This window comes from Vidua chalybeata, chromosome 1 (genome assembly GCF_026979565.1).
Source record: "Vidua chalybeata isolate OUT-0048 chromosome 1, bVidCha1 merged haplotype, whole genome shotgun sequence".
Classification (NCBI taxonomy): Eukaryota; Metazoa; Chordata; class Aves; order Passeriformes; family Viduidae; genus Vidua; species Vidua chalybeata.
This window is the reverse complement of record NC_071530.1, coordinates 111,487,686-111,505,636: the sequence shown is the minus strand read 5'-3', so window position 1 is coordinate 111,505,636 and position 17,951 is coordinate 111,487,686. Positions and strand designations below refer to the sequence as shown.

The 17,951-nt window shown below is 37.8% G+C and overlaps 1 protein-coding gene across 3 annotated transcripts in view; it reads right to left on the bottom strand.

Annotated features, from left to right (window-relative positions):
- Window positions 1–17,951, bottom strand: part of UBE2V2 (ubiquitin conjugating enzyme E2 V2) — a 30,413-nt gene that overhangs the window by 9,273 nt on the left and 3,189 nt on the right. For 2 of the 3 annotated variants that reach the window (XM_053945731.1, XM_053945747.1), the window contains exons 1-2: window positions 17,377–17,482; window positions 743–888 (exon numbers count right to left, since the gene is read on the bottom strand). In XM_053945731.1, coding sequence (XP_053801706.1) covers window positions 743–888; window positions 17,377–17,392 — 162 coding nt within the window. In that variant the 5' untranslated portion in view covers window positions 17,393–17,482. Of the gene's footprint in view, window positions 1–742; window positions 889–17,376; window positions 17,483–17,951 lie in introns of those variants that run through there. The other variant, XM_053945740.1, reaches the window with a different exon arrangement.

Below are 17,951 nucleotides of genomic sequence, written 5' to 3'. Positions count from 1 at the left end.
ATGGAATATGTCCCTCCCAAGGGACACACAAGATAGTTCTCACTCTAGCAGTGAAAGACATGTGCTAACTTAGGGCTACTTAGATAATACTCATTTAAAGGTCTCAGTTACACACTGGTCTTTTCCATCATATTGTAACTTAGAAGAAAGTGTGCAGTAAGTCACGTAAAGTCCACTCATATCTGATTTGGCTGATACACACAAGAGGTGATTACTTCTCTTGCTAGTTCTATCAGTCTAAATCACACTCTACAGAACTTCAAAGGTCAGAAGGATTACAGGTAATTAGAAGCTGCTAGTGTTTAGGTATGATTTAACTGAAATTCTAACACTATTATACTGAAAGACTGTTTGATAAAACTTGTGGAAGTTGAAAATACATTGCCAGTTTACTACAACATTGAAATTATCAGGCACATATGACAAAATAGGGAAAGACAGTTACCTGTTTATTGGACTATCAATGTACACTTATGTTCAGTAACAGAGGAAATACAGAATGAATATACTCGTAACTCCGTAAAATATGTCTCAAATCACAACTGGCTTTTACAGACAGCTGTAGAAACAGGGGAGGCTAGCCTGAAGCACTTACATGCCAGAAAATGAGAAATTATACACTATTTCTACAATTTCATACATTGAATTTTAACTATTCCTTTCCACTGTAGAACAGTAACTTTTTTTTTTCATTTTGTATTGCCTAAAACCTAACAAAAATGTTTTATTTTGTCACACTTACCCTTGGTGGCCCAATAATCATTCCTGTCCATCTGGTGAGTGTCATATCTTCATCATCTTCAAGGCCCCAGCTTACTGTACCATCACCTACTCCCTTCTGCCCTTCTTCAAGTTCTTCCAATAAGCGAAAATTACGAGGTACTTTAACTAGAGAAAATCGAAAAATGCAATTAATACCACCCATATTAAGGAAAAGGTAACAACTTTGTTGCTTTTATATGTTACACACTGGCAACTGCTCAGTGTATTTTCCAAGTCAAGCAAATATTGCCTGCACTAATTTATTTAGCACTCTAATTGCTTTGAAGCAACTAACTGCTTCACTGGAGTTAATTACTACCAAGTAATACCGATACAAGCCATAAAACAGAAAATAGGAGGGCTCTCTTTAGTTTAAGATGGCTTAGTTCAGATTCTCTTTCCCAAGCACAATACTGTTTAGATCCAGGACATTTCAAAATCAATTGACTGTCTGTCAAGTTCTAATCAACCAGAATCCACATTAAATCAATATGGCAAATTTACTCCAAAACATAATTAAAGAATGTAACATTTAACACAGATTATCCTAATAAATTTCAACTATAAGACTGAAATACTTTCACTTGATTTCACTTGTTTCTAAAAAAATCTAACAGAAGACTAATATCGAAAAGCAAATTGAAAATCAAGTCTTTTTTAATCTAGTGATTAATAGAGCCACTTGCCAGAGGAGAAAAAAAATAAGCACAGAAGCATTGATTAAATTGTTAAAGAGAGATGAAGACATATTCACAACAGAATACAAAGATTAACCACCTTTAGAAAGCACCAACTAATAGTCACCAAACTATAATTACAGGATTTTTATTATTATTCATGAAAAAAGGCAGATATTGATGGATATTAAACAACTGGATGCTCAATTGCTTTACAGCATCAAAGCTAAAATGGTACTTCAGCACTGAGGGAAGAAAGGTAATTAACACTTGTACATGCAATCATGGAATGCTTTTATTTTCAAATAAAATATGCACAATGATGTAGCAACAATATTATAATACCATAAAGCTTCCACTTAGCTATACCTGCTTGTAGCTTCTTACAGCTATAGTATTATCCATTATTTTCACTAGAGATCCTTTCCTGTAATGTAAGAATCCATGCGCTCCATAAAACTAAAAATTAAGCCTGGATACACACGATGTTATTATTAAGTTTGAGTGATGAAGGTCAAAGAAAACCATTTTGCATATCAGTTATCCAGGTTTGCGTATTACTGTGATTTCAGGTTTTACATTAGCCTAGTCTATGCTCCAAGCAGTCTCTATGCAAGAAAGCAAGAGTTTTAATATACTATATTATTATTTAGCCAGATAATTGATGCAGATATATGGACCAGTATAGATACATGTACCTTTTAGCAACTCTTCAAATAGCTTATCTTGCAGAACTGTAACTTCTCTTAAACAGTGTTTAAAACTTTTTTTTTTAGTAACACAGGCTAGGGAGAGGCTTCTAAAAATTACAGAAACTATTGTCTCCAAGTTCTCCAAATTCCCAGCGAAAAGCATTATGGGTATAGTATATAAGTCATTCATGTATGGCCTTACCTTCCGTCCTGCCTTGGTACTGCCACTCATCTGAGCCCTTACTGAGCTACTTCAGCTTGCTAACTGGGCAGAAAATTATACATTTTGTCCAGTCTTCTCACAGCTTAACAAACCAGCCCAGCCAGCACACATACCAAAAGCACCACAAAGTAAAGAAGCAGATCACATCTCAATTTTTTGATATAGAGCCTTTTAAAAACTTTCATTGAAACACATTTTCCCATCCTCTGGTCCCATTCTGATTTGTGATAAACATTAAGTGTGTACATTTACGTATCTAATTTCGACTAGAGATGAGAACTGACAATCACACTTCAACCACAAAGTTTTACTCCACATTCATACATGTTCTGGAGCTGAGTCTGCCAAACCAGAATGATAAACTACTGCTTTGCACCACATGACTGAACAGATTCTGATTGGTATGTGCAGTGTCAAATAAAAAAAAACACAACAACCTCCACCTACAAACACCACGTACTTTAGCATTCACACATTACTTTAGGCTTCCGCAGTAGCTTAAATTCACCTTTTCTCAGAACCCCTGCTCTGACTGCAGAACTTCTGAGTCACAGTTTAGCTCTTTAAAAAGAACATAAAAGATGGTACCAAACAGGATTCAAGCTTATTTCTGTTATGTGTTATCACCTTTCAGTACAGCCTAGATGACCCAACTGTTCACTGTCCTGATGCTCCATGCCTTCTCTCAGAATTCTATTGCTCCTGCACTAACCAGGCTCCTCTATTAGCCAAATTGTCACACTAATTTAGCAAAAAAGCTGTTTCTCCTTCAGGCAAAAATCAAATCCAACCAGTTAATCAAGTGAATTGACTCAGGAAAAAAAGAACAACAAATGCCAGAGCTGACTGCTGTGGCTTTCAGTGCCTTCCTTTGCAAAACCATGGGTGTGAGGATAAAGGAGCTTTTTGTGACAATAAGCCACTGCACTGACTCAGCTGTATCATAAAATTGTACCCAACACATTAAACTATAGGAGATGACACTTACTAGAAAATAACAACTCCTTATGATGAACTGACCTGTGTTCATCACATTTTTTCCATCATATATCTGTGTTCACTGGTTCCCATAACTGCTCAAGGGAGCAGTGAAGGACTTGGGAAACCTCCAGAACATCTCCAGAAAATAATTTAGATCTGCTCCGAAAAGAGACAAAACATCTGAGAGCAACAGCCAGGCTCCCCACACTAACATTCTTACCACTGCTAGAACTAAGTAGCAAAACACTGTTCTGAAGTTAAAAATAAGAGTAAAAATACCTTGTGTTAAAAAAAAAAAACATAATAACCCCAAAAAAAAACTCAAGACACATGCACAAAAACCCCTGTCAATAACAATAAAACTGTCCCCCACAAAACCCACTAAACTGCTTCTATGTCCCTGGCATGTATGATTAATGTTTTATCATCAATACTTCAAACTTTATTGAAGTAATTACTGAATGTTTTCATAGAAAACGATTATTGCTACATTTCTGACAGGTGACACAGAATAACTTAAAAATTAACACAGTGGATTTAAAAAAACAAACAACCTAACAAAAAATAACCCCTTACTATTATTTATAATTACAGACTTATAAACTTCTAGCAAAATTAAATGTAATTAAATACTGTTTTGAGCATCCACTTTTGTCCTTGTGCACACTATTGCACTCTCCATGCTTGCTTTGATCATGCTATAACCTTTACACAAAACAAGTATACCTAGCTTGAAGAATGGAACACATGTACAAGGATTGTGCTGTCTTCCTAGTAAAAAAAACAACAAGAACTTCTGTCTAGAAATCCCATAAAGGATGATCTGGATTTTCCAGAAATTAAGTTTGCTCCTAATATAAATAGAAAGTAAAAATATTCTTCTTCTCACTATTTAATGTATTCCAGAAGGCACACTCTAAACTGCATGTTAATAGTGCATATATAACTTGCAGTTTTATCTACAATCCAGACAAAGCAATTCATCAAATATTTGCTAAAAACTTTGAAATATTGCAGACTGAATCTGAGCAAGAATCGTTACTTCATTTACAGAATTTGGACAATGAAACATTTTTCTCTTCTCATGTGTAGCTCATTAGCAGTATGAAATTACAGAAACCAGCACCATTCTTCAGCTGACTACCAGACCTCAGGTGTTCTCCCCAATGCCACTTGCTCATGAGACCACTAAGCAGCTTAAGACAGGTTGGTTTTACTCTCTGTAACAGGCACTCCTCAGCTAAAACCTCACACTTCCAAGTGAAGGGGATTAAAGCTGTCGATTTTAACGCTGGCAAAGCTATAGGCATGGTAAATTCCCCTCAGCGGGCTGTGATTTACAGCTCAATACAACACTGCATCCAGCACAGCTCTTTGCAACGATGGACTAAGGCTCTGCATGTGAAAACGTAGATGGTTTCATTCAGATTAAAAAAACAAAAAGCAAAAGCAACATTCCTCACCCAACCTCTCTTCACTTTATCTGCAAAGACCACCTCACTGTGGGTTTTACTGACAAATAGCTTCCTGACACCCCTGCCCAAAACCTGTCACAGGAACTGCCAAACAACTTCTACCAAATTCTCACAAACAGCTGAACTAAATATATTTCACTTAAACAAATTAACAAAACATCACTCATTCTTACACATACCAATAGTTTTTAATTTAAAAATTGAATCCTTAAATTGGACTACAGAAATCTGTGTAATTACTGGTGAATTTAATACCCTGGAATTAGAAAAGAATGAAAGAAGACTTAGTAAACAAAGCCTGTAATTTAAGCATGAGGGTCCACTTTCATTTATATGGAGCTACTTCAGACATTACATTCTAAATCACCAAGTTAATAGAAATAAAAAACACACTACCACAAAGGACGAGTTAGGAAAAAACTTATAGCTATGCTTTAATCCAGAACCTGCATAACCTGGAAAAAAAAAAATCAGGAAAGAAAATAAAAAGGAATCTTCAGTGTCCATTAGTAGCACCAACTTTCACTAGAGTAACAAATGAGAACTGCCTGCATGGATCTGTTCTTACTAGACAGAGTTCCACAGTTGGTAATGTCAGATCACTCAGTGATACAGTGATTTAATCAGCAGCATCAAGACAGAACACACAATTGCACTTATGTGCACTTATGTCAGATTTGACAGACCTCCTCACTGGATACATTAAATCACATTTTTAAGCAATTCACATGGACACACTCCGGCAAATAAAGTTGGCAGTCCAAGCTCCTCACAAATCAAACAATTATTTGCTGTGTAACAGGCAAGAGTGGGATAACCTACACTCTGCTCTTGTCCCAGCAGGTTACAAAACCAAACCATAATCCACATTTTTAATAGACTGGCTCAGAGCCTGAAGTTCAAGTTTTCTGTTAGACCCAAAACTATGTTTTTTAGAATAAGTGTCCATAACAATATCCATACCAACATTCGGTTTCTCTTAAAATCTCCCCCAGTTCTTGACTTCAATCACTCCTGAAACTTACATCAGTACCAGGACCATTTTATCATAGTTAAACCAGCACACCCCATACTACCAACACTCCAGAAGACAACTCTACAAACAAATCCAAAGAAAAAGTTATATCAAAAAATCCTACATCAACACAGATACTGTCAGGGATGCTATTCTTCCTGATTGAGATAGCTATGTCAGGGAATCTGTAGTATGAACAATTTTGAATTTTTCAGTTAGCTCTTGCCCACTGACTTCCAGCAAAACAGAAACTGGAAAGTATGTTCAGCTTGGTAACAAAGAGAAAAACCTCTCAAACCCCATTTATCAGCTTCAGGCTCGCAGCAAAGTAAGCATTTCCTAAGGACAGGGAAAGGGGGGAAGGACGTCAGTCCTGCAAATTTCAAGCCATAGAACAATTTCTCCTGGGGCAGGGAGAGGAAGAAAAAAAAATACAAAGACAAACAGAAAAAACAAATTGTTCCTTTCAGTCTCTGAGCAATTAATCTTGCTCTGGAGAAAATGAAGTAAAAACCTGAAATGCTATACTAACAACAACAGTCCACACACCCACAAAAAGAACATAAAACAACCAAAGCCTTAAATAGGCTCTGAAATGCCAATACATTAAAAACAAAACAAAACAAACAAACAAAAATTAAGAAGAGAGAGAGAGGAAAGAGGTTCAGGGCATATGAAATACTAACATATTCTGTTCTGGCTGCAGAAGATATCCCTCTGAAAAAAGCTTTTTTGTTTGTTTGTTTTTTTGTAAACTTGATGTGTACTCTCTATTCTTGTTTGTCAGTTACCCTGCTCACATCACATACTCTTTAGCCTAGTAAATAGTCTGAAAATACACACAAGAAAAGCCCTACTATCAAGAACCTACTATCAGGAAGTACTGCCAGGTATACCCTAATGATATTGCAGTTGTCTGAGGTTGATCACAGTAACCAGGGTCCAAAACCCTGAAATATTTCTAGTAACTTGCCTAGTTAGTACAACAACCGAGTTGGACATGACAGGGTTGTCTACAATACAACTCCATCGCTGGCATTAGTAGTGGAATGCAGCAATTCAATAATGGACTTTGTTACTCTTGTTGCTCTTGTTTTAAAATCAAGTATGCTACTACACACATAGTAAAATCACTGTTTCCAATAACCAAGACAACATGACTCTTATTCAAGGTAAACTGACATTTCCAGCTGCTTTCCAGGAAAGTATTCACATATTTCAGGAAAATTCAATTCATAATTCTTTACATCAATCATATTAATAAAGCTGCATTTACTCTATGCTATTTTACTCTACTTTCCTCCAGCAAGTATGTCCCAAAGCAATGAAATTCGAGCAACAGAATATTCTGCATTAACTGTTTTGAGTTTAAATTAGGGAAGTTCTATACTATGTTAACTTAAATGGTGAAACCAAGGTATTTAGCAGCAATAGGTGGCCCATGCATGTTGATCAGGATGAGGAATAAGGTACTAATCAAGTCTGTACCTCACAGAGCTGTAAGCAACACCAGTTTAGGTCAGTCTTAAGGATTTTGCAGATCCAACTATGCTTACCTGTGGAAATTTTCTAGGAATATAAATTCAAGAAGAAAATCAGATGAAAATTCATTTCCACATAGAAAGAAATTATTCATCCCAAAAGAAAGAAACAAGACAAATAACTTGAAGAATTAATAAGACACGAGTAGAAGGTAAGACTCCACAACTCAAATAAGCAAATGTGCATCAATGAACACTATAGAGCAAATGGCCATTTATTCACTGTGTTCAATGCTCACTGTAATGCAGAGCCAGTTTTGCTACAATACTGAACAGAGATGAAGTGGTAAGAACTAAATGGGTTATTGCACTTCATTGCAGAACTAAAATATATATATATATATATGGATATATTTATATAAAACACTATGAAGGAGCCCTGTAACTGGTAAACCTCTTTTCCTTTTATAATATTTGAAATTAGATATGTTGAAAGCACACAGGTTGGAAGCCTTCAAAGAAGAGGTGCAATTCTAGGAACCACACTGAAGCTAAATTATGCATTTCATCAGGTTTTGGGGTTTTTTTCATATAAGGAAATGTCAGTTGCTGAGAAACATTTCCCAGCATGAGGCAATAAAGAGCCACAGCAGTGTGAAAGCTATAACCCTTTATCTTAAAACCTAATTTTTGGTTAAAGCTAAGTAAAGTCATATTTGTTTTCAGAATTATATTGGTGAAAATTCCTATTTATTTCACCTAAGTGAAATCCTGCGTTTGCTAGTATCTTAATAGGCACAGTCCAGAACTTAAATTAGGCTGCATGAGAATAACTTTACTAAGAATTTCCTTTATATTTGAATCCAGCCACAGCCATAAACATTCTAAATATGGCTTATATTAAGAAGGCAGCTAATGAGAAACTGTTAATATAGCAGAAGTCTCAGTCATTTACTGCAACTCAGCATTCAGATTTTGGTGGAGGGGAAAAGGGCTGGACAGGTATAGAGATTATTTCTTTAGATCAGTTAAAAAACATTTTTTAGGTAGTTAAAAAAAAAAAAGAAAACAAAACCAAAACAATAAAGACAACACAGATTTATAGAAGCAGGTTTTTTTTCACCTGGCTTTCCATTTCATATGCATACTCATAACATTAAGACACTATCAACTATCTACTAGTGATAATAATTGAAAATTATAAATTCTACACAGAATGACATTTTCAGTGACAGCTTTAGTTTCACTGGGGTGGGAAGAAGTGAATTTCTAGACAGCTAGCCATTAGTAGCTGGATTAGCAGACACATACCTGATTTACAAACATGTTAAAATTGTTTAAACCATGAATCTTCATGCTGGAATAAGAGATCTCAACATATCAAAACTGCAAAAGCAACAATTTATTCAATATGTTTCAGCTGCTGATGGTTTCACACTAAGAATGACAAGACCTCAAACTTGAGTTCTCCAGCAGAGTGCACATTCCAAATACAAAACTTATTCGGGAAAAGTTTGTTCAATTTGAGGTTTTATAAATTATGTTTTAAAATGTGAGAAAATACTAGCAAAACAAATAGCTACCTTACCAAGGCATCACCTAAGTCTTCCCTTCTTTTATCTTGCCTCCTGAGTAACCAGAAGGAAGTGAGTTAACTCCTTCTAGTAACTTAGATTTCAACCAATTCTGTTCCATAATCCGTTGGATTATTTACTGAAGGCAGCCCTGCAATGGTCAGTATGCCCCAAGAAAACACATCATATCTGTTCAGTTTTTAGTCACTTCTAATCATGCTCACAGCCACTCCTCTCTCCCCTCTTTACATGCTCCCCACTGCCACCCCTTTACCCTTATGAACCTTTTTCAGAGGAGCAGCAAATGGAGGTGCAGCTGCCATTAACTACCTGATTCATCAGAGCTACTCCAACCTCTGACCAGCAGCCCTGGAGGAGCCAGTCTCTCAAAAATTCCATCAAGTTTTTCCCATTCCCCACCATCTCTCCTTACCAAGTTTCATGCCTCACAGAAAAGCTCCATTCCGCAACTCCTGCAGCCCAACTTCCAAATGGCCTCTCCAATCCCCTGATTTGTTATGGAACAACAATATCCTACACGTCCTAAAGTTGTACAAGGCACAACAGTAAATAAGAGCAAGAGACATCATATGCACCTTAGTGAGAAGAAGCACAGAGTAGTCAAGATTGGATATGTGCACACATAGAATATAGTCCAGACCTGAGAGCAACTCCAGCTGAACTGAGCTTTGGTAGCAAGGATGCAATAACATCACTCTGTCTTGACACTTTCATGCAAACACGACCATCCTGAGTACTGCTGCTGGCATAGAATGACTAATGGTGCTCATAAAAATTACACTGATGAAGAAGCTTGCTTCACTACAGGTACAAATGTTGTTAAGACTACATAAGAGAGAAGGCATAAGCAAGTTCTTGGCAAAAACAGAGGGGGAAAAAAAAGGAAAAAAAAAAACCTCCAACCTTCAGAAATTCCAACAATTTTTTAAAGTAATTAAAATACCTCATCCAAACAAACTTTTTTTAAAAAAGTTACCACAACAACAGAAAACTATAGCACCAAACCCACTAAATTGGACTGCAGTCCCAAAAGAAAACTGGTGTAAATTGCCATAATTTTACAAATTTGCATCAATATTAGTGGCATTTCTTTATCAGTCTGTATTATATCTAAGTGAATTTTTTTTTTTGTTATAAACAAGACCACTGTTCGCTCAGACAGTGCATGACCAATGATGCCTCACACTGTAAGAAAAACCATACAGGTACTAAACAGTTAAGTCACTAAATAACTCATCAGTTGACATCCAGGCTGTTTGGTGAAGGGTGGAAATGCACAAAGCTGACTACAGGTTTAACTGTATAGGCAACCACTGAATGAAACACATGAGATATTAAATAATTCAACCACCTTCCCATATGTTTTAGTGTATGAAATGACAGATAATGAAAAGTGACATGTTGTGATGCTTAGCAAATTGAGAATTACTATTTCAATTTTGTACGAAACAATGTAAGGCAGGAAGCCAGCAAACAGGAGTTTAGAAAAGGTATCAGTCACTTCAAAAACCACCAGCAATATTAACTGATTTAATAGTCTAAGGAATCAAGATTCCACCAGGCAAAGAAATCTTTCCAATTTCTACTCTCAGAAGTCAAAAACTAACCCCCAAACTTCTTTAATAAACTTGTTTAGTAATTACCCCATTATTAAAAGCACAAAGCAAAATAACCATAGAAAAAAATTAATGGAAGTTAAAATGGCTCATTTTTGAAACTTTCATTTTAAACCTGACTTTGTGTTGGCAGAGAGAAAAAATTATTTGAAACACATACTGCTTAAGTTACCTTTTAAATTACAATGATATAGAAACTTTTTTTTCCCCCAGATAAAGGGACAGGAGGAACAGGAGACTACAGGAACCCAGCAGAGATCTCATCACGAACCAGCTTTCCCAGGGTCTGCTTTAAAAGTTAAGAATACAATGTGTGACCCAGATAACACGAGTAGCATCAAGGATTTAATCTAGCAAAGCTGTAAAGCTGTCTTAAACGGGTTACAAGTCATTGATTAGCAAACAGTTGTTCTAACATTTGCATGAAGGTCCTTTTCAACATGACTCAGCACCTCTCCACAGTGCAAAACATGAAGATCCCTTATCTGTGTAAAACAAATAATGTTATTCTTTCAGTTTTACATGTAAGCATACACTTATGGATATAATCAGCACATGCACCAATCACCACATATTTAGTAAAAAAAACTGCCATTAACTTATTTTCCTACATTATTTTTAAGAGTCATACTTCAGCCTGCTATTTTCTACATGTTGTGGTATTCAAAGGTTAAATTATTTAATATTTACAAGATCACACATTCCATTTCAGAAAGAAAGAAAACTTGCAATTCCTTCTCTGGAAAAGTTCTAAGTTATATGAATAAAACTGCAAATATACTGAATAAAGTACACTCCTTTTATATGTATTGGGCAAAATGTTTTGATTTACTCAGGCAAATTGCAAACACACTTAACGATCCACTTTATGAATAGTCACAAATACAATGGAGGGAGGTGATTTTTTTTCTTTATGCTATTAAACATGTTTAATGCAAGAATTTTTAAAAATATCATACTGAATCTATAATTTTTCTATTTTTAAAATCTAGTTGGAAGCGTCTCATCCTTCTGAAATAAAGCCTGTAGACCTCTGAAGTTCTCAGTGTTGAAGATTACACTCCTTCCAAAATGCTAACTAGAAATGGTTTAGAGTCACAGACTTAAATCATCACACATTTTTGAAAAGGCTGTAAACCAGAAGCTCATGTTATTCAGAATCAGTCTGACAGCTTCACAAGTCGTAAGTTTCTGCACTGATTCAATTCAAAATATTGTTTGAATTATATGCCATTAGTGTATTCCAAATGACAAATACAAAGAAAAACATTCTTTGGACAGGACAACATATAGGAAAACCCTTCCAAATACTTAAATCAAAGCATTGAACGCTTTCCCCACAGCACTTTCTTGTCTGCTCTGTGCTGAGGTTCCCAAAGGATAACTGAGACAACAGGGCCACAAAACCTAACAGGAGTAGCTGAAGCTGATTAGAACTTTACATTAAGTTTCAGTCAAGATGAAATATGAGCTACAGTGTAGATAAAAAGAGTTAATAGGTATACTAATATAGCAGATAATACTAAAAGATAACAGATAGGAGAGGTAACAATAGATAAAGAGTAGGGACAGAGACAGGAAAGGTCTGTCAACAAAAAGAGGCTGAATAGTTTCACAGCACGTATTTAACACTGCCTCTGGAAAAATCTTCCATAAGGCAAAACACAAATACTAACAAATACATATATAATTCAATTCCACCAACTACTCATAAGACTTGGAAATCTAATTCTTATATGAGAAGCCTTTTCATGCATGCTTAGGTTTATAGGATGGACCATCTGCCTCCAAATGCTGAAAGGCGTATCTTCCTGAAACTCTGTGTTGTACCTCTATCCAGGCTAAAATTTTCCAGGATTGTACAGAACAGTTTAGATAATGGGCTTTAATACTATGTCTGATAACATCCCTGAATGTCCAACAAGCTCTTAAACAAATAGAAGATTACAAAGTAGGTCACTTTTTTTATTGCAGAGGTAAGTTGCTTTGCTGTGAGAAGACTCTTACACAGCTATTGTGGCAGAAAGACGTAAGTAGGTTTGTATTTAAATTCAGAGTTATAAAATACCAGAAACAGAGACAAGAAAATGATACAGACAAAGCTCTGAGAAGAAACAGAGTATCTTGCCTATATATGTCCCAAAGTTGGAAAGAATTGAGGGTCTATATGTAGTTTAAAAGTAATTTGTAATCTAAATTTTTCTCAACCCAGATGAAATTATTTGTGGTTTGTCACATGTTTTTAAATAGGCAGAACAGTCACAATTGCAATTCCTTGTGCATAGGACAGGACGGAAAAATGCTCCACACAGAGTACTTGCTGCCTCATGGAACACAATATTTTACTTCTTTAGTTTTGTTTGATTATTTGCAGCTTCAAGAAGTCTGTGTTTACACAGCTAACACTGTAACCTACAGAACAAACTTTGAGGACTCTAAAAATTCTAAAAAGCTCTTAAACTGACTTCTTGGACCAGTTCTGGATAAATGAACAATGTGGTGGAGGCATAAAAGAGAAAATGGGAAGGAGTAATACATCCTTCAAGGTAAATCACAGTGGATAGAAAACAGACAACTATTTGCTTGACTAGGAGAAAAAAAAGAGGAAGGAAATGAACATTCAACAGGTCAGAGGAAAAGAGACGTCTACCTGTGCAGAGTTTTCTAGAAATGAAGTTTAAATTATATTCCATCTCCTACATGGAAAAAGTGGTCTTTAAATCGCTGCTTCTACTTCCCACTTATGAATATATTCCCTTATAACTCCTCTGAATGGCTTTTAATATCTAGGTGTCCCAGACACAGGGTATAAATCTTTACCCTACTAAGCACCGAACAGACAGACATCAGATTGATTTGGAATGAAGAAGAAAAGAGGTTCAAGGCCTTTAAGAGAAAGTACTGCAAAATATCTCACATTATAGAGTATCTTGTAAATGTGGATTTTAAGAGAGGAAGAAAAAAACCCTCAACTTTCAAAGCAAAATAAACCAAAACCACCACCACCACCACCAAAAGCCCCAACCATAAGAAATGGCACACTCAGTCCTTGCTTCACAGCTCAGGGAGTCTAGAACGCACTCAAGGCCACTTCCAACCCTTCACTTTTAATCCCATTTTCCTTACTGCTGTAGTCATGCACACTTAGAACTGCTTCCACAACCACCAAGTGTTTGTAAATAGAAGTAAAAAACAAAGTTATGAAAATAAGTCACTTGACCTGCATTGTGCCATTTCTACTCAAAGAATCAATCATCTATAAAATCAAAGGGAAGGACATTTTTGCATGGGCAAATCAGGTTACACAATGAAGCTGTTTCATCTTTATAGAGTAGAATAACTGGAAATTAAAAGTACAGATTTTACAGAAAAAATATTTCACAGGGATCTAGCCACATACCTTCACACACACTTTCATAAAAGGTTACTCAAGACTACATACTAGAAGTAAATCAGGAATCTCGTATAATTTTGACTGTACATCAGTCAATTTTTCTTCCCTGAGCACACAGTTTCAGCAAACCAAGAGGAATTTTCATTAATTCCTCTCTATCCACCCTCCCCCAACCTACTGAAGCTCTCACTTGAAGAGGAAGGGGGCAAAAGCATTAGCAGCCCACAGTTACAGCACCTTATTTGACACTGCTGCCTTAATTCTTGTATTTTCCCACATAAATTCTAACCACTTAGTGACACTATCAGTGCCTTTAGGGAACATTCACATTATTTATATAGATATATGTGTGTGTGTGTGTGTGTGTAAGTAACCTTATATATAAGGTAATATTAAGTGAAACCCAAATCATCAAAATGCAGAAATTAACTCCTAAATTAACTCCTTATAATGATGTTTTTTCTCTGCTGCTTCTTCTCAAGATACACAAGAGATGTTTAAATGGTATGCCTTAGTAAATTATTTCTTTTAACTTGAAACTGTGTTTATTTACATCTTCTCCAATGTATTTTCAAACAGATCAACAGAATGAATCTCCAGCTAAGCAATATGAAACTGGATGATTATTATAGCTGCTCTCTTCTCTAGAAAACTGACTTGTTTAACCCCAGACCTCCAGCGGCACCCATGCAAATAACCTAGATCAAGCTTCAAGCAGGAGTTGCAATAACAGATCAAACTGCAGCTTACAAATATCCATTTCTAGCACATGCAGTATTTACATGCAAAATTTACTCATTTCAGCTGATTTTAGAAAGCACGTAATATACTTATTAAACAGCAATGTAACATTAATATATACAATTTCTTTGGCACACATTAAAGAACAGCTATTTTCAAACTAAATTCTCTGCTGTTAAATGCACATAATTTGTTACATGATTGCTCACAGAATCAGCAAGCCCAGGAAAGGAATTTCTGGGAAAAAAATAAGACAGTTGACCTTAGTAAAAGTTTTGCTGTTAACTTCCTCGGGGTTAGGATTTCATTCCTGGACTTTATGCAATCAATTTTTTTTTTTTCTGAAATAAATAATGATGAAGTTGAACTTTATAGCAAGAGCAGATTCAAGTCATAGAGCTAGGTAGATTTAAATCTTAAGTCTATAACAAAGTTAAGTCTATAGCAAATCATTCCCTTCCGTCCTCCACAAATGATTATAACACAGCTTCCTGGCAAGAGCAGTTCTGGATGAAGTCTGAATTTCTGCATACTATGTGGAAAGTATAAAACAAAACCCCCCACCCCATGTGTGTACCAAAAAAAGTCACAGTATTTTCTCCACAAGAGTATGTTGTTTTAGAAGCTCTGACTAATTTTTCCAGCAGTTTTGCTGATGATTCAGCCTGCTTGCTGCATTTACTACAACAAATTAGTTTAATTTAATTTCTTCAACAAGACGTACATGCAGTACTGGCCCTTTACATTGTTTGGAGCAGTCACACGTATTAAGAGTTTCCTACATCTCCTGCTTTTTGTGAACTTTAAATGTGCCTGTATTTCTGAGTCAAAAACAACACCCCTGAGTAACTGTATACAAAGAGATTTTAAAATAACTCTTGTAAAACTGCAAAGAACACTTATGGTGGTGAAACCATCAAAGTTCAGACAAAAAATATTTATTCTTATAGGATTGAAGTAGGAAGAAAATAGCTTTTTTCACTACAAAAAAATTTAATAACTGATATTCTGCACTAGCCAGCCAGGTTGAATGCCAAATGCCAGTACTCGATACATGACCTAAACCAACTTTGCTTCCTAGTGCATTACAGGAAATTTCCAGTGACAGCCTAGACATAAGCTGAAGTCTTTCAGTGTTGCTCCATAATAAAACCCTTTTAAATTTAGACAACAGGAAAAAAAGTAATAAAGAATCCTAACAAAGTAAAATGCAGTAATTCCCAGATGAGCAAATATTTGGGTTTCTCTAAATATATCCATTCTAGCTCAGTTTATCATAGGCAACAGCTATCTTTTTGGACTGCTCTTCCACATAGTTGCAAAAGCTACTTCACAACCCAGTTTGTTGCAACTTTTTCAAATTCCACTCTGAAAATTCCACATCCCCAAACTGAAGATGACTCTCCTTCCTCTAAAAAAAAAACCTCAAAACCGGCCCAAACTCTTCTCACACAATCAACAGCAAGGTACCAAGACCAGTTTAAATATACAGATGTTTCTTATGTTTTGTTACAGCCCCAATTCTCCAATGATCCAGTGGATTGGCAGCAGAAATAAATTAGTACCCAACATCTACCCTAGACTAGCTGCTGAAGTCAATTCATTCCCCTATCCTGAGGTCCATCTTAATCCCACTTATAAAGTCCCAGGAATGAGAGGAAGCAAGCCCCTGAAGAACTCAGGTTTTAGCACTGAGGGAAAAGTCTTTTTGTATTTCAAGCCTCTTGTGAAATGCAACTGAGACAGTCTAATCGTGCTTCTACATTTAGCACTTGAAGCAATATTCTTGTCCCTTTCTTTGTCACCACTTTCCACAACATTCTGCCACACATGCTGTGCTGGTTACTGAGACTGGCTTCCTGGGATGACTGGCAGCTCTTTGCCCTTAAATTTGCCTATGAGATGCCACAGGGAAGAGAGTTCCTTCTCCCTATGCTACAATCACCACCAAAGTGAAGTACCTTTGTCCCAAAACAAAACTCAGGCCTAAGCCCTTCTCTCCCAAATAAAAAGGGGACAATCCTTTTATTTAGATACCTCTATACCACATCTTCTATGTCCACCCAGTGGTATAATGGGACAAATCTTCAATACAAATCTTTCTTTCCTGCAGCATTTTTACCAGGCTAACAACATCTCGTCCCCTCCTTCCTCACGTACACCAGCATCCCTCCATCCATCGCTGCCTCTTGGCAGGTCAATTCTCCCCTCCCCCGGCACTCGGAGCCCTGTCTCCCATCGCGCATCCCCAGGCCGGGCTCTTACAAGGATGTCGCTGCCCCACGGACGGAAGGGATCGGGCCAGGGGCATAAATGAATTACGAGGAATTTCTTCTCGTTAGACATTGGAAAGGGCTGCCCAGGGAGGCGGAGGAGTCACCGTCCCCGGAGGTGCTTCAAGAAAGACCGGACGTGGCACTCGCTGCTGTGGTCTAACTGACAAGGCGGTGCTCGGTCACAGGCTGGACTCGATGATCTCAGAGGTCTCTTCCACCCCAAGTGAACCTCGGATTCTGTGACAACCTGTCGGGGCGCCCCTGCAGCTTCCCCTTCCCCGCTGTCAGAAGACAACTCCTCCCCACTCGGGTCTCTCCCGTCGGAGAGAGCTCACCCCCCGCCCCATCCCGGAGAAAGGAGACCGGCCCCGGGCCCTTGCGGGGGCGCCTCCCCAGCACGAGCCCAGCGCGCCGCTCTCCCGGGCCCACCGAGCCCCCCCTCACAGACCTGTGGATCCGGCCATCTTGTCCGAGCCCCCCCCACACCGCTCCGGGCCCGCACGCCACGCGCGTCACTTCCCCTTGGAGCGGCTCCGTCACTTCCCGCCAGGAAGGACGAGACGCATCCCTGGAGCGCGGGAGCGCGCGGGGCAGGGTGGGGCCAGGGGCGGGGCCGGCAGCCAAGGCGCGCCCCCGGCCCGGGAGCCGGCCCGGCTCTGCTCCCCCGGGAGCCCTCGGCGGCGAGCTTCCCAGGCGTGCTCTCCGCTCTTTGTGTCCTTCTCGCCAGCCCCTGTCCATACGCGTCTCTCTCCAGGCACCCGCTACGTCTGATCCCGTGGGAGCTATTACACCTGGGAAGCAAATTTCCGTGGCTGCATCCCTACCCTGCCACCCCCGCTCAGCCTGCACCCCAACCTCCAGTAATAGGGAGGTCGGCACACAGCGGTGAAGCTTCACTTTATTTTTTTTGGTTTTTCAGATCGGCTTCAAACAAGACTCTTAGATTCAGAAGAAGAAGAAAGGGAAAAAAAAAAAACAAGTGCCAAAGTGCCAAAGGCAGAAAAGGAAAGAATACGGATAAAA